A 22,268-nucleotide genomic window follows, 5' to 3' on the forward strand; every position below is an offset into this window, starting at 1 on the left:
TTGAAGAGAATCTATGAATAAAATTGTTTACCCCACCCACCTGACCCAGGATATATATATATATCACAGATTCTCTTCAAGATTGCCTGCACTACAAATTCCCTGCTCCTGGAGGCTGTTTTTCCCACTTTGTTGGCCAGGACAAAAAGAAATCGAGAGAGGAGGAGAGGAGAGAGAAAGATAGATACCTGCAGACCTGCTTCACCGCTTGTGAGGCAACCCCACTGCAGGTGGGGAGCTGGGGGCTCAAACCCAGATCCTTATGCCAGTTCTTGGGCTTTGCGCCATCTGTGCTTAACCCACCGTGCTACGCCTAGCCCCCACCTATATATATTTATATGTAGTACAGGAGCTTGTGTAACCTCCAAGTCCCCATTGGTCTGAGCTCAAAGTTCATCGTCACAGCTGGGAACATTCTAGGCTGCACGCATTTCAGGATCAGTCTTCCTCAAGTGGCAGGCTTCTCCCAGTATTTAAAAATATATATATATTTTTCTGAGGTCCCAGGTTTAGTGCCCTGTACCATCAGCCAGAGCTGAGCAGTGCTCTGGTAAACAAACAAATAAATAAATAATTTTATGAAGGAGAGAAAATGAGAACAATAGACCAGAAGTTTTTTCAGTTCTGGCATATGGCAGTGCTGGGACCCCAAACATGTGAAGTCCTGCCTCTAACATTTGAACTGTCTCCTTGAGATGCCAATCTGGTTTTTTTAATTTTATTTCATTATATTTATTCCCTTCTGTTGCCCTTGTTGTTTTATTGTTGTAGTAATTATTATTGATGTCATCAGTGTTGGATAGGACAGAGAGAAATGGAGAGAGGAGGGGAAGACAGAGAGGGGGAGAGAAAGACAGACACCTGCAGACCTGCTTCACCGCCTGTGAAACGACTCCCCTGCAGGTGGGGAGCCGGGGGCTCGATCCTGGATGCTTAGGCCGGTCCTTGAGCTTTGCGCCACGTGTGCTTAACCTGCTGTGCTACTGCCCAACTCCCACCAATCTGATTTTTAAAAAATATCTTATTTATTTATTGGATAGAAACAGAGAGAAACTGGGGTGGAAGGGGAGATAAAGAGGGGAAAAAAAGAGATCAACTGATATCTGCAGTACTATGTCACTGATTTATTAAGCTTCCCCTTTGCAGGTGGGGGCCAAGGGCTTGAACCCAGGTCCTTAAATATGGTAACACACGTGCTTAATCAGTTGAGCCATCACCCAGCCCCAACCTGATTATTTCTTACCTCCTTATTTTAAGTTTTGCTGATCTCCTCATGAATCTAGAGGGTTTCTGTTGCTGAATTGTAATTCAGTTTGATCTTCAAAGATTATTTCAAATCTTGTCCCTCTGTTACTTATGTTTTCTTTAGTTCTCATCAAACATCATCCCATTTGAATCACAGTACAATAGAGGAGTTAGTGAATAGTAGCTGGGGATAGTGGCTAAACTGTTGGAATGTGGAACTTTCCTGCCTGAGATTCCTGGTTCAAAACCTGGTACTGCATGTGCATGGTGCTCTGGCTTCTGTTTTCTCTCTCTCTCTCTCTCTCTCTCTCTCTCTCCCTCCCTCCCTCCCTCTCTCTCTCTTCCTAAAGAAAAGTTGTTGAATAATTACACACTCATCACTCCTTCCTGTAAATTGGCTTTCTTTCTCTATAAACTTCCAGGGGCAGAAACAGCATCTGACACACCTGAGCCCTTTTTCAGTAGCGTGAACACAGCACCTTATGCCATTTCCAGCATCTGTGAAAGGATTCAACATAAACAACTGAGGAGGATGGAAAGCATTTAACTTTAATTATCAATTAGCTTCTTTACTTATCTGTATCATTCTCTAAAGACAGAGTTCTGTTCACTGAAGATCCAGGCCATTTCCACCTCATTTCAGAACCAAGAAAGCAGATCACATCTTACCCACATGTACTCATTTATGTACTGTTTTTATTTTAACCCAAACACTGTTCTACTCTGACTTATGGTGGTCTGGGGACCCCCAAAATACTAAATAGCTGCTTTTCCCCTAATCATATTCTTCTCCCTCCATCTTCCTATGGGGGGGGGGGGGGGAAGTATTGTTAAATTTGAGTTTCTTACCAGCAGTGATTATATCCTCCTCTTTCAGTTCTTTCTGCCTAGAAGCCTCAACCCTTGAGTCTCCTACTGATTGTCAGGAATTGATGGATTCAAATGATTCTCCTATAATATATGAACGGGACTGGGAAAATTGAGAAGAATCACTATAGAGGCCTGGAATGGCCTAAAATTTGTCCAGAATCTGTATTCCATCACAATTCAAGCCGGGACTGCAGTCTTATCTGACTCCTAATAAACTGATTTCTTTTTTCTCTTAGTTTGCACTTTTTCCTTCAGTGGTCCATTGTTTTATCCCTGCCAGTCTCCACCCCCAGATCATTCTCAAGCTAGTCACAGGAGTGCTGGCCCAGTCATCGGATACAAAGCCACAGAACACAGAGCCCGGAAAGCAATGGGGCGAGGCCATCTGCAGAGGACAGGCAAACCCCAACATCCGAGGGGAAGAGATGCAGCTTTTCCAAGTCTGGCAGAAAGGCTCGGGCATCCTCCAGAGCTGCCTGAGCTGTCACAGTAAAATTGGGGTCACCGGAGATTAAAACATCGAAGACACAGGAGTGAAAGTAAGCATCTTCCACGGGCAGCCCTTCCTTGCACAGCTGCCGGGCTGTGTCCACGGTCATGGCCCCACGCCTGCTGCGCTCTGAGCGGGAGAGCTGCTGACTCAGGGGACACCCGCCCACACAGAGCTGCAGGTCCTGCTCAGCAGAGAAGGCACGGGCCACATCCTCCGCCACCCTGATGGAGAAGGACAGCTGCCCTGCTGTCTGCCGAATGACTATGGTGGTGCCGATGTAGGCTGCTCGGATCTCCACATGGCTCCCAGGGTTAGAAGTGCTCACCACCAGGCTCGAGCCCCCAGGACGGTCGCCTCCGTTGACAGAACCGTCTTCGAAGGCAGCAGGAAGGTTGTCCACCTCAGCCTGGTAGACCTTCTGGTCAATACATTCCTGCATGTTCTTAAATATAATGGTGAGCTGCGAGGGCAAGAAGGTAACTATTGATTGGGGGCTCAATGCATCCTCCCCCACTCACCCACCCACCCCCCCGTCTTAGAAGGAAGCCTCATACTGTCAGAGATTTCATCCCAGCAGACATCCAAGATCCCTACTCATTGGTTCTTTTTTCTTTTTTTAATTTTTATTGGTTTTTTTTATATTGGTTCTTTTGTTGATGTTTGTTACTTTTTAATATTTAATTTAGTTTTATTTTACTGGATGTAGATAGAAAATTTTAGAACGGAGGGGCCTGACAGTGGTGCACCTGGTTAAGCGCACACATTACAGTGCTCAATGACCCAAGTCCCTGGTTCCCACCTGCATGGGGAAAGCTCAATCTCTGTCTCTCTCCCTCTCTATCCTCTTTCCCTCTAAATTTTTCTCTGTCCTATCAAATAAATAAAGTTTAAAAAAGAAAAAGACTTTAAGAAAACTTAAAAAGAGACAGAAATTTGGGGGGTAAGGGGGTAGAAAGAGAGAGAAAGAGCAACGCCTGCTGTACTTGTTTCATTACTTATGAAGCTTCCTCCCTGCAGGTGGAGATAGAGACTTGAACCTGGGTCCTTGCACATAACATGTGCACTATACTGGGTGTGCCACAGTTTAGTTTAGTTTACCAGAATACTGCTCAACTCTGGTTTATGTGATCACTGGGATTGAACCTAGAACATTTGGTGCCTCAGATATGAGTCTTTTTGTATAATCTTTGTACTATTTCCTGGGCCTTGAGTCTTCTTCCTCTTTCTGTCCTAGAATTGCCTCCACCCTACTCACCCCCATCTCTACTTTTAGGTGTCAATCTCAGAAATGCGGGGTGTGTGTGTGTGTGTGTGTGTGTGGAAATTTCCCTGCTATTATTCCTCAACCCAGAGTTTCTCAGCTCTCCTCTACCCAACTGCCCCCTGCCAATGTTTTCTGCAGCCCCCCTAAGAACAAGAGGTTAGCTGGAAACAAGTGTTTGGGAGAAGGAAATGAGTCAAAATGTGGGAGTTGAGGAAGAAAGGGAATAGCAGGGGTGGGATAGGTGGTTCGCAGGGTAGGGCCCTTCCTTGGCAAGCCCTGGTTCCAAACCCAGCACCACAGGGGAAATGCTATCGCATGAGGGGAAGCTCTTGTGTTGTGGTTTCTCTCTCTCTCTCTCTCTCTCTCTCTCTCTTTCTGAAAACCATGACCTTGAGCGATTGAAGTCATACACATGCAAGATCCCGGCTCCAAGGTAGGGGTGGGGGCGTCGAGAGGAGGAGAGGAAAGAAAAGGGAACAATGCAGGTGTGGTGATAGGGACAGTGGTCTTTTGGGTGACCAGGAGAAGATCTGGAGGAGTCCCTGACCTTCCTCGTGGTGGTGGCGTTGGCCCCCAATGCCACAGGGGAGCTGGTGGCCTGGACAAAAAGGAAGTCGTTATCCAGCAGAGGCCAAGCTCCTTGGACTCGGCATGTGTGAAAGTGGTGGTGAAAACTGCGCACGTGGGGGTCCCCGAAGGAGGCACAGTGCAAGAAGCTGGGGGCACGGCCGTGTAGCCGGGAAAACTGATCCTCATAGTCACAGGGGTCCACGGCTGGGGGGCCAGAGGAGCGCAGCGGGTCGGCGCCGGGGAGAACCGGGCCTCGCGGCGGAGGAGGGGCCGTGGGGCCCTGGCGGGAGCAGTTGTGCTGGATCATCAAGTCCTCGATGCCGTGCACCGCCGAGTGGAAGGCCAGATCCCCGCGGCAGGTGCGGGCAGTGCGCCGCGTGCAGAGCGCGTAGGAACGCAGGGCCTGACAGAGGCCGCCAGCCCCCGCCCCTGCACCCCGGCCCCCAGCTCCCGCTCCCGGCGAACCCCCACCTCTAAGGCCCAGCGTGGATGCTACATATTCAGCGTTACAACGGAGGATCTTGCACTGAGAATGCGCTGCAGGAGAAAGGGAGAGAATCGTGAGCTGACCCAGGCCCCAGCTTTGCCCAAAAACTCTCCCAACCTCGTGGTCGGGTGGGTAGGCAGGTCCAGCCTTCCTGGACCCTTCCCAGCCCCCAGCCCCCATAGTTCTGTCCTCTCTTAGTTTTTCATGTTATTTTTTTCCTTTTATTTAATAGGTTAGGGAGGACGAGATAGAAAGGAAGAAAAATAGTACTTGCCTAAAACCCCCTCCCCACGCAAGTGGGAAGCAGGGACTTGAACCTGGGTCCTTGCACATCGTTCCTTGTGTGCTTGCCACCGCCCAACCTCTATTTATTTATTTTAATGAGAGAGAGAGAGAGAGAGAAACAGAGAGAAACAGAGACAGACTAGAGCACTGGTCAGATCTAACTTATGGTGGTGGGGTTTGAACTTGGGAGCTTCAGGCATTAAAGTCTTTTTGCATAATCGTTACGCTGTTTCCCCAGCCCTCACTCAGTCCCGCTGACATATTGCACGCCTTTAAATCACTTTTCCCTGTCCATGAGACTTTTCCAGTGCCCCCCCCCCCCGCCAGTCAGAGGGGATTTTTAACACAGTTCTATCCAAGAGTGAGAGAGCCAGATTCTTGCACCCAGCTTTTCTCACTCACCCCTATGTAGCGCCTGCCCTCCTCTCCCCAGCCCCTTCCCTGGCCCATTCTTACCATGTCCACACAGGAGCAGCAGCAGAGTAAGAGTGCTTAGAGTATGGGGTCCGCCATGGGGGGACCCGGCACTAGGGGACTGGTCTGGAGCTCCCATTCCTATCCCACCAGGTCCCCCCAGGCTCCGGTTCTTTGCAGCTCCTGCCTAGTGAGTTTTGAGCGGCAGCCTGTAAGGGACTGAAAGAATGGAACTAGGCTGGGTGAGGGAGGATGAGTTGAGGATTATTCAGGATGATGTGAAGGGAATCTGGGGAGATCCAGAAAACTGAAGAGTAGACTGCCATATGGGGAGACTAGGACTCCCCTAACTATAAGTGTGTCTGTTCATCTCTGCACTCCTCCGCCCCTGCCCTTGTGGTCACTTTCAGTCCCTTTATGCAATACCTCTAGTGGGGGTGGGGGAAGCTTGAGTAGACTGGGGTCAAAGTCCACTGCATTGCCCCATCCTGAGCTACCAAGCAGCAAAAATGCCCCAAAATGAGGGCTCATGGGACTTGGTCAGATACCAATAGTCCCATAGAACTCCTTGACGGAAATGGGATCTCAAGTATTTCAGAGACAAACCTCTTATTTTGCCTCACCCCGTCAAGACCCTTTAAGGGTCATTTCTTTTCCTCTTGTATGTCAGAATGTCCTTCCCCTCTCTAGAACATCAGTATTCAAACAAGTCTCTTCCATTTACTTTAGAGCAATACAGTTATAATCCTCTTGCCCATGAAATAATGGTATGTAAGCCAAACATACAAATCATTATTTGTTTACTTTAAGTTCACAGTTCTTCTATATTTTCAAATCTGATGGAAGAACTAGGCTTTGTATTTATCTGCCCCTTACAATTTCAGTTCTCAGTCTTTTGGTGATGATGGGGCTTAGGGAGGGACCCCTCTGCAGAATCCCCCTCTCCTGGGGTGAGGACATGGCTGGGAGAAGAGTGCAGAAGGTAGCAGATGGTGGCAGCTAGCATTGTGAGAAGTCATTTACAATGGCTAGCTTCCACCCTTAGAAGCCCAATGTGAAGGACAGGGTGAAAGGGTTTCAGTGACTAATCCTCTGAGGCTGACTCTGGACTTGGTGAGAAAACAAGGAATGTGGGAAAGTCCTCCGAAAGCTTTACCAGTGGTCTGGAGATAAGCAGGCTAGGTGAAAGCTGAAACAGCCTGTGCAGGGACAGAGGATTAGACTTCAAGTGGCCAGAGGTCAGAAAGAAACAAAACAAAAGGAGAAATGGGGAATGGGACAGCTTGGCAAAGAAGAGATCTCATTCTTTTTGGACCAGAAATATCCCTATTTGTTATTTCATGAAAGTCTGACTTCAATTCAAAAGCTTGTTAGAAGAATTACAATTTTATTTTAACTTACTGTTTCCAGAGGTCAAACACTCCTCTGATTCCAATTCTCCGGCCATGACTGTCTACTCCCTTGGTCGACTCCAGCCAGGGGGTCCCCAGTCTCTTTCTCCATGTTTCCCCCAGGTTCCCAGACCGGCTGTAATCTCACTGAGGTCAGGGAACCAGAGAAGGTTTGGTGAGGGGGGAGGAAGGAGCATATGGCTGGCCAGAATACTGGACAGCTGAGCGGGGGAGGGAGGTGACTACTGAGTTGACTGTTTTAAAAATAGCTAAGTCCAAAATTCCAGGAGCATTGGTGAGGATAGGATGTAGGAGTAGGGGGAATAGGGAGACAGGTATGATTAGAAAGAATCTGAAATTCAAGGTGTTAAGTTGGGGAATGGGGCAGCAATAGGACTGGCAGCTCAGATCTCCAACTCTAGTTTATATGACTCTATTCACTCCTACTCCAGGCAGCCCTCCAGCTTTCCCAACAACTACTGGCCTTAAAAATCAGAGTGGACAGCAGTATCTTTTACTCACCACTCTCCTCCCTGCTATAATGAATACTGTATTTGCTTCTGTGTAGCATATCTAGGAGTGAACTAACTTTTAAAAAATTTCATAGCAGAGGTAATTCACAGCCACTCCCATCTTTACAGAGTATTTCAGATGGACTAAAAAAGCCAGCTGTCTAGAGAAGAAATCTGAGCTCTGTGTTGGTGAGGATGAGGTTTGATCCAGCCTGCCAACTCAGCTCCTTGCAGCTGTCTAGCCCCTACTCCCCCATTTTCATTCCCTGCATTTGTACAACATTTCCTCTCCCTTCCCATTCATCACAGAAAGGGAGAGAGAGGGGCAGAGTGGTGGCACACCTAGTTGAGGGCACATATTACAGTGTGCAAGGACCTGGGTTTGAGCCCCCGGTCCCCATCTGCAGGGAGGAAGCTTTGCAAGTGGTGAAGCAGGGCTGCAGGTCTCTCTCTCTTTAATATTTTTATTTATTTTATTTTAGTGAGAAGGAGTAGATACAGTGGGAAAGATACTGAGAGAAAAAAAGAGACTAGAACACTGCTCATTTCTGGTTTATGGTGGTGCTGGGGATTGAATCTGGGACCTTAATGGCTTGGGCTTAAAAGACTTTACAGAACCATTATACTGTCTCCCCAGCCCTCTCTCTCCCTCTCTATCATCCCTTCTTTTCTCGAGTTCTGGCTGTCTCTATCCAATAAATAAAGAAAAATTTAAAAATAAGAGAATTAAAAAAAATAAATTAAATGTTTTTTAAAGAAAAAAGAAAGGGATAGAGAAAGCACAGGAGTGAGGGAGGGAGGGAGGGGAGGAGGGAAAGAGTTTTGAGTTGCCACCTGAGGGAACTAGCAAGGGGAAAGAGGTAAAGAAAGAATGAGAAAATTTTCTGAAGATTTTTAATCCATAGGGTAGGAATCTTAGATAAACTGGGAGGAGGAGGAAGATTCAGAGAGATAACTTGTGTGGTGTTGCATAATTGTATAACCTTTTAAGATGCAGCAGGAATTTAGCCATGTCATGCTTTTGCAGCCATAGGCATCTAAGACCATCATCTCTAAATAAGTGAAATTAACACGAGGGATGATTCCAGATAGTGTCACTAAGGCATCTGCACTAATTGGCTCTATGTTTGGTTCAGAAAGTACATGGGTTCGGAAAATGATTTTCATGCCTGAGACACCAAAAATTCCAGGTTCAATCCCTAGCACCACCTTAAGTCAGAACTGATCAGTGGTCTAAAATAAATAAAATAGGGAGTCAGGCAGTAGCACAGTGGGTTAAGCACAGGTGGCGCAAAGCTCAAGGACCAGCATAAGAATACCAGTTAGAGCCTCTGGCTCCCCAGCTGCAGGGGAGTCACTTCACAAGTGGTGAAGCAGGTCTGCAGGTGTCTATCTTTCTCTCCCCCTCTCTGTCTTCCCCACCTCTCTCCACTTCTCTCTGTCCTGTCCAACAACGACGACAATAATAACTACAACAATTTAAAAAAATGGCAACAAAAGGGAATAAATAAATAAATAAATATTTAAAAAATAATAATAAAATAAAATAACAGTGGTTGCACAACAGATTTTTGTGCCTGAGGCTCTGAGGTCCAAGCTGAGTCCCCAGCACCACCATAAGCCAGAGCTGAGTAATGCTTTGGTTTCTGTCTAAAATAAAGGAATGAAAATGAAAATGAAAGGAGGAGGGGGAGGAAGAGGATGACGAGGATGTCTAACAATGACGACATCAATAACAACAATAATAACTACAACAACAACAAAAAAAGGACAACAAAAAGAAAATAAATAAATATAAAAAATTTCAAATAAAATAAATTAAATAATTTTAAATTTTTTAAATAATTCTTACATAAATGCTTAAATCATTACATTTAAGTCATTATTCCTCCCTCCTTTTTCTGCCTCCAGGGTTATTGCTGGGACTAGGTGCCTGCACCACGAATCCACTGCTCCTGGAGGCTATTTTTTCCCCTTTTGTTGCCCTTGTTGTTTTCTATCGTTGTTGTGGTTATTATTGTTGTTGATGTTGTTGTTGGATAGGACAAAGAGAAATGGAGAGAGAAGGGGAAGACAGAGAAGGGGAGAAAAAGATAGACACCTGCAGACTCCCCTGCAGGTGGGGAGCCGGGGGCTCGATCCAGGATCCTTATGCCGGTCCTTGCACTTCACGCCACCTGCACTTAACTCGCTGCGGTATCCCCGACCCCCCCAAATTAAAGAAATTTAAGAAAAGAATCTAGAGGCTGGGAGCTCTGTGGTGATGCATCTGGTTGAGTGCACATGCTACAATGCTCAAGGACCCTCTCTCTCCCTCTCTGTCTCCCCATTCCTCTCAATTTCTGGTTGTTTCTATCAAATAAAGATAATACAAAAATAAAGAAATAACTATGAAGAAAGAAATGAAGGAAGAAAAGAAGGAAGGAAGGAAGAAGGAAGGAAAGAAAGAAACGAAGGAGGAGTCGGATGGTAGCGCAGGTGGCACGAAGCGCAAGGACCAGCATAAGGATCCTGGTTCGAGTCCCCGGTTCCCCACCTGCAGGGGAGTTGCTTCACAGGTGGTGAAGCAGGTCTACAGGTGTCTATCTTTCTCTCCCCCTCTCTGTCTTCCCCTCCTCTCTCCATTTCTCTCTCTCCTATCTAACAACAATGACATCAATAGCTACAACAACAATAAAAAACAAGGACAACAAAAGGGAAAATAAATAAATAAATATAAAAACATTTTAAAAGGGAGGAAGGAAGATAGACAGATAAGAATCTAGAGGTTCACACAATATTCTTCTGTTTATTATACATCTGACAAATTTGATTTTGTATTTCTGATGCAGTCCTATGGATGAAATCAGAGTTTCGCACTTGGATGATACCATTCATTGAACAGCCTCCCAGATCAAGTATTTTCATTCTTTTCATTTAGAAAGAAAGAGAGGAGAAATATAACAGTACCACTCCACCATTCCATGGAGCTCTCCTTATAGTGTTGGGCTTAAACCCAAGACCTCACATATGACAAACCATGTACTCTACCTGTTGAACTACTTCCCAGACTCAAATAATAGGTTGGTTGTTTTTTTTTTTTTTTTGGTGATCACATGAAGTCAAATCACAAAAAAATGTTACTACTAAAATATAGAATGTTCCTACAACAATTTGACTATGATATTCCAAGAGTGATCTGTTTTATAGACAAAAAAAAAGTGCAAAATATTTTAGGTGTTTGCATTGTTATTCTGAAACTATTGTGGGTAAAACTATTGTTTTACTGTAGAGTATAATTGTTGTTAAAATTTTCGGAGGCTCTAGCCGGGCTGGCTTGCTTCACGGTGGTGAACAGAGACGCGGAGACAGTGGCTGGGCAGGGAAGCTGTATTTCTTTATTCAGGAACAACGATTCACAAACTAAGACAAACTAATCACCAAACAGAACTCTGCTGTCTCTTTGCGGCGGCGCAAGCACTCTCTCTTTTACTCTGGAACTCAGGAACCCTCTCCCTTACTCTCGAACTCAGAAACTCTCGCACTCTCGCACTCTCGAACTCCGGAACTCAGGAACTCTGTCTAACTCAGGAACTCAGGAACTCTGGCTAACTCTGGCACTCTCGAACTCAGGAACCCTCTCCCTTACTCTGGAACTCAGGAACTCTCTGACTCATGAACTCAGGAACCCTCCCTCAGGGATCCTTGGGGCGGGGCCAAGCAGGCCCGCGAAATTAATTGGACTGATCCAATTCTCTTGGTTTGGGGAGGGCTAGAACAAACCAATGTAACGCATACGACATATAATAAATGAGTTAGTGTCTTTGTGAACCAGAATTTTGGTCCAGAGGCCAGGCAGTGGCACACCTGGTTAAGCACACGTGTTACAGTGTGCAAGGACCCAGGTTTAAGCTCCTGTTCTCCACCTGCAGAGGTAAAGTTTCACAAGTGGTGAAGCAGGTCTGCAGGTGTCTCTCTGTCTCTCTCCTCTCTACCTCCCCCACCCCTCTCAATTACTCTCTGTCTCCAATAATAAATTAAAAAAAAATTTTTTAAAGGAATTTTGGTGTGGTCCAGTAGGTGGCACAGTGGATGAAGCATTGGACTCTCTAGCATGAGGGCCTGAGTTCAGTCTCCGGCAGTACATGTGCCAGTGTGATGTCTGTTTCTTTCCCTCTCCTCCTATCTTTCTCATTAATAAATAAATAAATTATTTTTTTTTTTAAAAAAAGGAATTTTGGTGCAAAATAGAGAGATACAGAGTTCTGATTGATGAAGAGAAGCTTTAATGCTGAATTTAAATCAGAAAATAAATATGAATTCTCCACGCAAACACTAATGGCCAGAAGAAAATGGCAAGATATATATCAGCTCTCAGTGAGAAAGGCTTTTAACCAAGACAACTGTATCCTTCTAGACTGTCATTCAGACTAGATGGAGGCACAAAAACCTTCTCAGACAAGCAGCAGTTGAAAGAATCAACTATCACCAAGCCTGCCCTGCAAGAAGTTCTGAAAGGTCTCTTATAAACAATCACACCATAAACATGCCAGAACACTCTAAAATTTTAGAATAGTGACATTAAAATATCTTCACTTTATAATATTAATAAATGTCAATGGCCTGAATTCATCTATTAAAAGGCACAGAATAGGAAGATGGATCAGAAAACACAACTCAACCATATGTTGTCTGCAGGAATCCCATCTAACTCAACAAGACAAATACAGACTCAAAGTGAAAGGATGGAAAACTACCATACAAGCCAATGGTTCACAAAAAAAAGGGCAGGGACAACTAGTCTCAATCTGACATGACCTTAAAACAAATAAAATTTAAAAGATAGGCATGGGGGAGTTGGGCAGTAGCACAGTGGGTTAAGAGCATGTGGCGCAAAGCGCAAGAACCTGCGTAAGGATCCCAGTTTGAGCCCCCGGCTCCCCACTGCAGGGGAGTTGCTTCACAGGCAGTGAAGCAGGTCTGCAGGTGTCTATCTTTCTCTCCCCTTCTCTGTCTTCTCCTCCTCTCTCCATTTCTCTCTGTCCTATCTAGCAACGACGACATCAATAATAGCTACAACAATAAAAAACAACAAGGGCAACAAAAGGGAATAAATTTAAAATTTTTTTTTTTTTAAAAAAAGAGGGAGTTGGGCAGTAGTGCAGCAGGTTAAGCACAGGTGGCACAAAGCGCAAGGACTGGTATAAGGATCCCGGTTCGAGCCCCAACTCCCCACCTGCAAGGAAGTCGCTTCACAGGCAGTGAAGCAGGTCTTCAGGTAACTATCTTTCTCTCCCCCTCTCTGTCTTCCTCTCCTCTCTCCATTTCTCTCTGTCCTATCCAACAACGACGACATCAATAATAACTACAACAATAAAACAACAAGGGCAACTAAAGGGAATAAATAAATATTTTTAAAAAGATAGGGATGGACATTACTTAAGGCTCAGAGGATCAGTCAATCAAGAGGTCTTAATGATTATTAACATCTATGCACCCAATGAGAGGCCATCAAAATACATCAAACATCTACTGAAAGGGCTACAACAATATATTAACAGTAACACAGTAATAGTAGGGGATTTCAACACCCCTTGGATGTTAGACCACAAACTATCAAATACTTAGAGTAAAATATTGACAGAACTCTTTTCCATCTAAATTCTAAAGGCATCCTCAATGAAATGAATCCAATTAAAAAAAAAAAAAAGTTGAACAATAAACACAAAGCAGAACTTGGACTGGGTCTGGTGTATTGCACCAAAGTAAAGGACTATGGATTCGGGGGGAGGGTTCAGGTCCTGGAAATTGATGGCAGAAGAAGACATAGAGGGGGGTTGAAATGTTTTGTGGAAAACTGAGAAGTGTGAAGAGTGGTAGATAGCATAATGGTTATGCAAAGAGACTCTTACTCCTGAGGCTCCAAAGTCTCAGGTTCATGGTGAATTCACCTTCTTTACCCCATCTTGTATGGAGCTCAAAGATATCATGTTAAGTGAGATAAATCAGAAACAGAAGAATGAATATGGGATGATCTCACTCACAGGCAGAAGTTGAAAAACAAGATCAGAAGGCAAAACTCTAAGCAGAACTTGGACTGGAGTTGGTGTATTGCACCAAAGTAAAAGACTCTGGGGTAGGGGAGAGGATTCAGGTCCTGAAATATGATGGCAGAGGAAGATGTAGTAGGGGTGTATTGTTATGTGGGAATATTATGCATGTACAAACTATTGTGTTTTACTGTTGACTGTAAACCATTAATCCCCCAATAAAGAAATTTTTTTAAAAAGGAATTTTGGTGCAAAATAGAGAGATACAGATTTCTGATTGATGAAGAGAAGCTGTAATTCTAAATTTAAATTAGAAATATAACTGTGAATTCATGTATTTTTGTTTCTTTATTGTCTCCAGGATTATTGTTGGGGCTCAGTGCCTTCATGATGAATCCACTGCTTCTGGTAGACATTTTTTGTTTTTCCTTCCTTCCTTCCTTCCTTCCTTCAATAGGACAGAGAAAAATTGAGAAGGGAAGGAGAGATAAAGAGGGAGAGAGACAGAGAGACACCTGCAGCACTTCCCCCGGCAGGTAGGGTTCAAACCTGGGTCCTTGGGCATGTGTATGCTTACCCATTGCACCACTACCAGGCCCCTTAATGTTGTATTTTATCATAAAAAATGTCTTACCTTTATCCAGAAAAGATATAGAAGATGTAGAAGCTATAATCCAGAGCAATGAGTATTTCTAGTGTCCAAATCAAGCTATTCAAATACCATTTCCCACCAAAAAAAAAAACTCCTTGGAGAAATAAAATGGCTGATACCAGGCATTGTGTAGGAATAGTCTAAAATAAGGTTTCTGGGGCTGGATCGTGGCGTACTTGGTTGAGCGCACATGTTACAGTGCTCAAGGATCTGGGTTCGAGCCCCTGGATCCCACCTGCAGGGGGACAGCTTCACAAGTGGTGAAGCAGGGCTGCAAGTGTCTCTCTCCCTCTTTATCACCCCTTTCCCTCTTAATTTCTGGTTGTCTCTATCCAAATAAATAAATAAAGATAATTTTAAAAAATAATAATAAGGTTCTCAAGGACTCTTGCATTAAAAGGACTCAGAAGGGAGTTGGGTGATAGCATAGCAGGTTAAGCGCACGTGGCACAAAGCACAAGGACCAGTGTAAGGATCCTGGTTCGAGCCCCCGGCAGGGGAATCCCTTCAGGAGAGTCCCTTCACAGGCGGTGAAGCAGGTCTGCAGGTGTCTATCTTTCTCGCCCCTTCTCTGTCTTCCCCTCCTCTCTCCATTTCTTTCTGTCCTATCCAGCAACAACGACATCAATAATAACTACAACAATAAAACAAGGGCAGCAAAAATAATAAATAAATAAATAAATATTTAAAAAATAAATAAATAAAAGGACTCAGAAACAACTACACTGGTAACTGCTAGCCAAAGATGGAACCACATAAGCATTAAAATGGATACTATCTGCAAGAATCTAAACAAGTCAGATATCTCTAAGTCTATGAGTTCACAATCTTACTTAACAATATAATATCATTGGTGATTAACTGAAAATGTTAGGGATCAACTCACTATTTTCAAAACTGCTAGTAATTGGAAAGAATCAAGTATTTCCATGTTACAGTGTGCAAGGACCCGGGTTTGAGTCCCTGATCCCCACTTGCAGGGGGGAAGCTTCACGTGGTGAAGCAGGGCTGCAGGTGTCTCTCTATCTCTCTCTATCACCCCTTCTCTCTCAATTTCTGGCTTTCTCTATCCAATAAATAAAGATAACAAAAGAAAAACTTTTTAAAAAAAAAAGAATCAAGTATTTCCTATTTTTATGTGGAAATTAAGATATTGGGAAAATCCTTTATAAAAGTCTTCAAGCAAGAGTCGGGCGGTAGCGCAGCGGGTTAAGCACAGATGGCGCTAAGTGCAAAGACTGGCATAAGGATCCTAGTAGGAGCCCCCGGCTCCCCACCTGTAGGGAAGTCACTTCACAGGCGGTGAAGCAGGTCTACAGGTGTCTCTCTTTCTCTCCCCCTCTGTCTTCCCCTCCCCCATTTCTCTCTGTCCTATCCAACAAAGACAGCAATAATAACTACAACAATTTAAAAAAAGGGCAACAAAAAAAGGAATAAATAAGTAAAATAAAACATTTTTTTAAAAAAGTTTTCAAGTAGGGAGCTGGGCAGTGGTTCACCCCTTACCATGCACAAGGACCCAGATTTAAACCCCTGCCTCCCCCACCCCATCTGCAGGGGGGAAGCTAAAGCAGGTGTCTGCAAATCTCTCTCTCTCTCTCTCTCTGTCTATCTATCTATCTATCTTTATCTTCCCCAACCCTCTCAATTTCTCTCTGCTCTATCAAAAAAGAAGAATGAAACACAGAAAGAAAAAGAGAGAGAAAGAAAGAAGGAGAGAGAAAGAAAGAAAGAGAGAGAGAAAGAAAAAAAGAAAGAAAGAAAGAAAGAAAGGGGAGAAAATGGTCACTGGGAACAGTGACTTTGTCCTGCAAGTGATAAGCCTGGTGGCAAAGAAGAGGAGGAGGAGGAGGTTCTAAAAACAAATGAACGAAGAAGGAATAGCCTAATTAGAATATTAACATTTTGTGGTCTGGGAGGTGGCGCATTGGATAAAGCACTAGATTCTCATGAGGTCCTGAGTTCGATCCCCGGCAACACATGTACCAGAGTGATGTCTGGTACTTTCTCTCCTCCTATCTCTCTCATGAATAAATAAATAAATAATTTTAAAAAAAAGAATGTTAACATTTTATGACTTCTGTGACCTAGGAAGTTACACAGTGAGTTAAGTCTTTGAACCCCTAAACAGAAAGTCCTGAGTTTGATCCCTGGAATTGCATGTACCAGGATGATGCTCTGGTTCTGTCTCTTTCATGTTAATAAATAAGTGTTTAAAACAAATATCAAAAATAAATAAATAAAACTATTATCTTAAATTTTTATTTTTTGACTCTGAATGAATTAGTGTATCTCAGCAATGATTAGTAATAACTGTTATCTATCACACAGAGACAAATATGTCCTCCTGATATTCGGAAAAATATGCAATTTCGCATATGATATAGACTTGTCTAAAAAAAACAAACAAAGGGGCTGGGCGGTGGCTCAGCGGGTTAAGCACACATGGAGCAAGGCACAAAGATCACAGTAAGGATCCCGGTCCGAGCCCCCGGCTCCCCACCTGCAGGGGGGTTGCTTCACAAGCGGTGAAGCAGGTCTGCAGGTGTCTATCTTTCTCTGCTACCCCCCCATCTTTCCCTCCTCTCTTGATTTCTCTCTGTCCTATCAAGCAACAAAAAATTAATTAATTTAATTTAATTTAAAAAATAGACAAATAAGGGCCCAGGTGGTGGTGCACCTGGTTGAATACGCATATTACAGTGGAAAGGACTAGGTTCAAGCCCTTGGTCCCCACTTGCAGGAGGGAAGCTTCACAAGTGGTTAAGCAGTACTGCAGGTGTCTCTCTGTCTCTCTCCATCTCTATCTCTCCCTCCCTCTCAATTTCTCTCTGTCTCTACCCAATAAATAAAAAATATATTTTTATATTTTTTAGATAGGCAAATAAAAATACCTTTGTGGCCCAGAAGGTGGTGCAGTGGATAAGGTGTTAGACTCCCAAACAAAAGGTCCAGAGTTCTATCCCTGTGCCACATCACATCACATGTGCCAGAGTGATGCTGTTTCCCTGTCTCCCTTGTTCCCTCCCACCTTCCCTCACTTTCTCCCTCATAAATACATCTTTAAATAAATAACTCTCTGGTCTGCCTATGATAACTGTCTAGTCTAGAACTACCAGTTGACATCAAAAGACATCTGAACAGTACAAATCCATCCTGAGAATAACTGTAGGGAAGATGTCCTGGGTACCTCAAAAGTTAAATTAGGAAAACAAGACGAGAAGGAATTAAAAGACCTCTAGAGTGGAGGAGATAGCATAATGGTTATGCAAACAGACTCTAATGCCTGAGGCTCCAAAGTCCCAGGTTCAATCCCCCATACCACCACAAGCCAGAGTTGAGCAGTGCTCTGGTGTTTCTCTCTGTGTGTCTCTCTGTCTGCATCTCTCTCAAAAATAAAACAAAATAAAATAATTTTTAAAAAGACCTCTTAACAGTTGCAGAGTATGAACTTTATTTTCTACAGTGAATGCTACAGTGAGAATATGGGATCTTTCAGTAATGGAAATTTAGAGAATGTGCTTATGGCATTGAGACTTCTTATAGAGATTTCTGAACTGAAAATCAGATTAATGAGAACAGATGTAGGCCGAGTATTGACAAGAAGAAGGATTATTTCAATAATTTAATGTCTAAAAATTTATCGAGTGTGGTCTGGGAGATGGCTCCGTGGATAATGCATTGGACTCTCAAGCATGAGGTCCCAAGTTCAATTCCTGGCAGCACATGTACCAGAATGATGTCTGGTTCTTTCTCTCTATAGTCTCTTATGAAATAAATTAATTAAATATTTTTTAAAAATTTGTCCAGGAGTTGAAAGGATTACAGAGCAATTGGAACAACAACAACAAAAATTTTTGAGGTTGTTTGTGTTTTACTGGAGTACTGCTCAGCTCTGGTTTACAGTGGTGTGGGGGATTGAACCTTGGACTTCAGAGCCTCAGATATGTGAGTCTCTATATATAACCATTATACTGTCTACCCTCACCCCTCCAAAAAAAAAAAACATTTTAATGAATCAGCAACTATTCATGTTAGAAGAGGGGATATTTGGCCATTTTTGTGATGGCAGAGAGGCCTAATACAATTTTATTCCAAGCACAGCTATAGTAAGGGTCTGATAAACTAAGAGATAATAATTAATTGCCAATCTTGATTTCTATGTCAACCAAAAATTTATTCCAGAATTAAAAATAGGTGATACATTTTGTATCAGGAAGATAGCACCAGTGCTATCAACAGAGGGCCCAGATTCATCCCTGGCACCACCATACAGGAGAATTAAACAGTGCTCAGGCTTAAAAAAAATTTAAAAAAAAAAAAAGCAAAACATAAAAAAGTTACTACCAAAAAGTCCTTATCAAAATCCTAGGGAGTCGGGTGGTAGCGCATCGGATTAAGTGCATGTGGCAAAGCACAAGGGCCAGTTGAAGGATCTCGGTTGGAGCCCCCGGCTCCCCACCTGCAGGGGAGTCCCTTCACAGGTGGTGAAGCAGGTCTGCAGTTGTCTCTGTCCTGTCTCTCCCCGTCTCTGTCTTCCTCTCCTCTCTGCATGTCTCTCTGTCCTATCTAACAACGATGACATCAATAACTACAACAACAATGAAAAACAACAAAGGCAACAAAGAGGTAAATAAATAATTAAAAAAAAAAATCCTCATAAAGAGACCTTATTAGGCTGGTATAATAATGTTATAATAAAACCAACATAATGGTTATGCCAAAGACTTTCATATTTAAGTCTCTGAGGGCCCAGGTTCAATCCCTAGCACCACCATAAATCAGACCTCAGCAGTATTTTGGTCTTTCTCTTTATGTCTTCCTTTCTGTATTTCTCTCTCTCTCTCTCATTAAAATATTTTTTTAAAAAATGATTATTTTACATTTACTGGTAAAGTAGCTCACTTGCATAGTACATTGCTTTGTCATGTGTGTGACCCAGGTTTGAGCCCAGCCCCTACTGTATTGTAGGAAGCTTTGGTGCTGTGGTCTCTTTCTTTTTTTCTGCTTCTATCTAAATAATAATAATAAAAATAAATGAAAATATTTACTACAGAAATTATTATGGGACCAGAAAATGCCAGAAAAGTAAGGTGTATGCCTTGCCGTGCATATATATATGCTCCATGTTCAAGACCAAGAATTCCATAGGCTGCCATGGCACTAAAGGGAACTCTGGTGTTGTGGTTCTCCTCCCCTCTTTCTTTTCCTCTCTCTGGCTCTATATGTAATGAAAAAAAAAGTGACTGTTGGGTAGTAAAACCATGTATGCATGAGGTACACATAATATCAAAAAATGAAATGAAATAAAATAAAATATTTTGCACTCAGAAAGATGATGAAATGTATGGCTAAATTTAAAAAAATTACTATAGTTTGAAAATAAAGACCTCCAGTTGCAAGCTTTGCACAGTAATACTATTAATAATTATAATACTTATGTTAAACTGTTAGAGGAGGCTTAATCCTGTCCTTAACTATGAGATTATTCCTGAGCTTTGATGTTGAAAAAGGTATGCGGGGGATTCAGGCTGTAGCGCCGTGGGTTAAGCGCACGTGGCATAAAGATCCCGGTTCGAGCCCCGGCTCCCCACCTGCAGCAGAGTCACTTCACAGGTGGTGAAGCAGGTCTGCAGGTGTCTGTCTGTCTCTCCCCCTCTCTGTCCTCCCCTCCCCCCTCCATTTCTCTCTGTCCTATCCAACAACAATAAAGAACAACAAGGGCAACAAAAGGGAAAATAAATAAATATTAAAAGAAAAAGGTATGCAAGTCTATTTTCTTTATCATTGTTACCAAAATTTTCCAGCAGATGGCAGAGTAATGGATTTAACCTTAAGGAGGCTGATTTTTTCGTGACAGGGAAAAAAATCTTTTATTTTGTACCTACCCCAGTACAATCCCAAAATGTTGCTCTGAATGTTAGATACTTCTTATCTAGCCTTGGGATATGCTATCAAATGCCAAGTTTCTGTGCTTACCACTTGAAAGCCAAGGTCAAGAGAGAAGTAAAGGTGAGAGGAAAGCAAGTTTATTTTCAGGTGCTAGCTGGTTTCTTTTCAGGAATAGAGAGGGAGATGGATGGGGGTTAGGAGGCAGTGCAGTGGGTGGTAGCGACCATTGGCGCGAACCCCAAGGACCAGTGTATGCAGGGAGCCCCCAGCTCCCGCTTTATCGGCAGTGAAGCAGGTCTCCTGTGTTTTCCCCTCCTCTCCTCTCTCAATTTCTGTCTTATCTAACAATAACAGCAATGACAATAATGACAACAACAAGGGCAACAAAGTGGGTAAAATGGCCTCCAGGAGCAGTGGATTCATAGTGCAGGCACAAAGCCACAGCATGATGGCAAAAAGGAAAATGGAGGAGGAGGAGGAGAAAGGGAGGTGGAGTCTGGGAAAGGGTAGTTTGCTGGTGAGAGCAAAGGGCACCAGTGGTCATTTTATCCAACCCAACTTTATAAATCATTAAAGGGGGGATAACACAAATGTTATGCGAAAATGCCTCTCATACCTGAGGCTCCATAGTCCCAAATACAATCCCTCGCTGCCCCATAATCCAGAGCTGAGCAACGCTCTAGTAAAAATAAATAACATAAATAAAAAATTAGGGGGCGGACGGTAGCGCAGCGGGGTAAGTGCACATGGCAGAGAGCGCAAGGACCCTGGTAAGGATCCCGGTTTGAGCCCTAGGATCCCGGTTTGAGCCCCCAGCTCCCCATCAGCAGGGCAGACACTTCACAAGTGGTAAACAGGTTTTCAGGTGTCTAACTTTCTCTCCCCCTGTCTTCCCCTCCTCTCTCCATTTCTCTCTGTCCTATCCAACAACGACAGCAATAACAACAACAATAATAACAACAATAATGATAGACAACAACAATGATAGACAACAAGGGCAACAAAAGGGGGGGTAAAGCCTCCAGAAGCAGTAGATTCGTAGTGCAGGCACCGAGCCCCAGCAATAACCCTGGAGTCAAAAATAGATAAATAAATAAATGTCATTAAAAATAAATTCAAGGTAATATTATTGTGCAAGACTTCCATCTGGAGGTCTTTCGTGCAGGGTATCAGAGATCTCCCCCCAGGGACTTTCCTTGTTACTCTCTGCTTTCTGTCTGCAGCTGGTCCCTGGTCTATTAGTACATGCTCAGTCAGTGAAAACATTTCTTTCTTGGTAGCTTTAACTAGGTAGAAATAACAGTTATAGCTCCTTTTTTTAAAGTACCTGTGCTATGGGGGATTGAACTCAGGACCTCATGCTTGACTCCAATTCTTTATCCACTGCGCCACCTCCTGGGCCACAACAGTTACAGCTTCTAAGAAAGAAATGTTTTCACTAACTTGTACATGTGCTGATAAATCAAGTAGAAATAACATGAGAAAGTTCAAAGTGAAGACCAGGTGGAGAGGGCTGCTATGGTGAAGCAGAGATAGATAAGAAGGCCCAAAGTGAAGGCAATTACTAGTATGAGATAGTTAAGTTACAAATTAAAATGAAGTATTTCCTGCTTCAGCTGCCCAGTGGGAACGAGCTGGAGTAATTAAGAAGTAGCCTCTTCAGACTGGGAGTCTGGTCCGACCAGTCAATGCCCATGTTTAGCGGGGAAGCAATTACAGTAGCCAGACCTCTCACTCTCTGCAACTCACAGTGACCTTGGGTCCATACTCCCAGAGGGATAGAGAATGGGAAAGCTATCAGGGGAGGGGATGGGATGGGATATAGAGATCTGGTGGTGGGAATTGTGTGGAGTTGTACCCCTCCTATCCGACGGTTTTGTTAATGTCTCCTTTTTTAAATAAATAAATAAATAAATAAATAAATAAATAAATAAGTAGTAGCCTCTTTGGGGATTCTTGGTGACAAAAGGATTAAATTTTGCGAAAATGAATGTAGAACATTTAATTACCCTTCTTTGTTTCTCACACTTAAATTTATAAGAAGGGGAGTAGGGCGGTTGCGCAGCGGGTTAAGCGCACATGGCGCAAAGCGCAAGGGCCAGTGAAAGGATACTGGTTCCAGCCCTGGCTCCCCACCTGCAGGAGGTCGCTTCACAAACGGTGA

General features: G+C 43.5%; 1 protein-coding gene across 3 annotated transcripts; it reads right to left on the reverse strand.

Moving 5' to 3' along the window:
• Positions 1–1,773: 1,773 nt before the first annotated feature.
• On the reverse strand, positions 1,774–7,211 carry HJV (hemojuvelin BMP co-receptor). Of its 3 annotated transcripts, XM_007539073.3 has the most exons (4): positions 7,030–7,211; positions 5,671–5,837; positions 4,420–4,979; positions 1,774–3,068 (listed from the first exon to the last, which is right to left on the reverse strand). In XM_007539073.3, exons 2-4 carry the CDS (start codon positions 5,765–5,767, stop codon positions 2,445–2,447), a joined length of 1,281 nt encoding a protein of 426 aa, XP_007539135.1. In that variant the 5' UTR covers positions 5,768–5,837; positions 7,030–7,211; the 3' UTR covers positions 1,774–2,444. The 3 variants fall into 3 exon arrangements, with proteins under 3 accessions (XP_007539135.1, XP_016050684.1, XP_060058002.1); XM_016195198.2 differs by lacking the exon at positions 7,030–7,211 and having other exon boundaries at positions 4,914–4,979; positions 5,671–5,746; XM_060202019.1 differs by lacking the exons at positions 4,420–4,979; positions 7,030–7,211 and having other exon boundaries at positions 5,671–5,810.
• Between the last annotated feature and the right edge of the window lie 15,057 nt (positions 7,212–22,268).

Source organism: Erinaceus europaeus, chromosome 11 (assembly GCF_950295315.1).
Source record: "Erinaceus europaeus chromosome 11, mEriEur2.1, whole genome shotgun sequence".
Lineage (NCBI taxonomy): Eukaryota > Metazoa > Chordata > Mammalia > Eulipotyphla > Erinaceidae > Erinaceus > Erinaceus europaeus.

Bases quoted from the DNA above. Each gene is read 5' to 3' on its own strand.
- HJV (XM_007539073.3), bottom strand. From the start codon at position 5,767: ATGGGAGCTCCAGACCAGTCCCCTAGTGCCGGGTCCCCCCATGGCGGA. The intron at 4,980-5,670 runs GTAAGAATGGGC...TTTCTCCTGCAG, and splicing joins GCTGCTCCTGTGTGGACATG to CGCATTCTCAGTGCAAGATC. The intron at 3,069-4,419 runs GTCAGGGACTCC...TTGCCCTCGCAG, and splicing joins ACGCCACCACCACGAGGAAG to CTCACCATTATATTTAAGAA.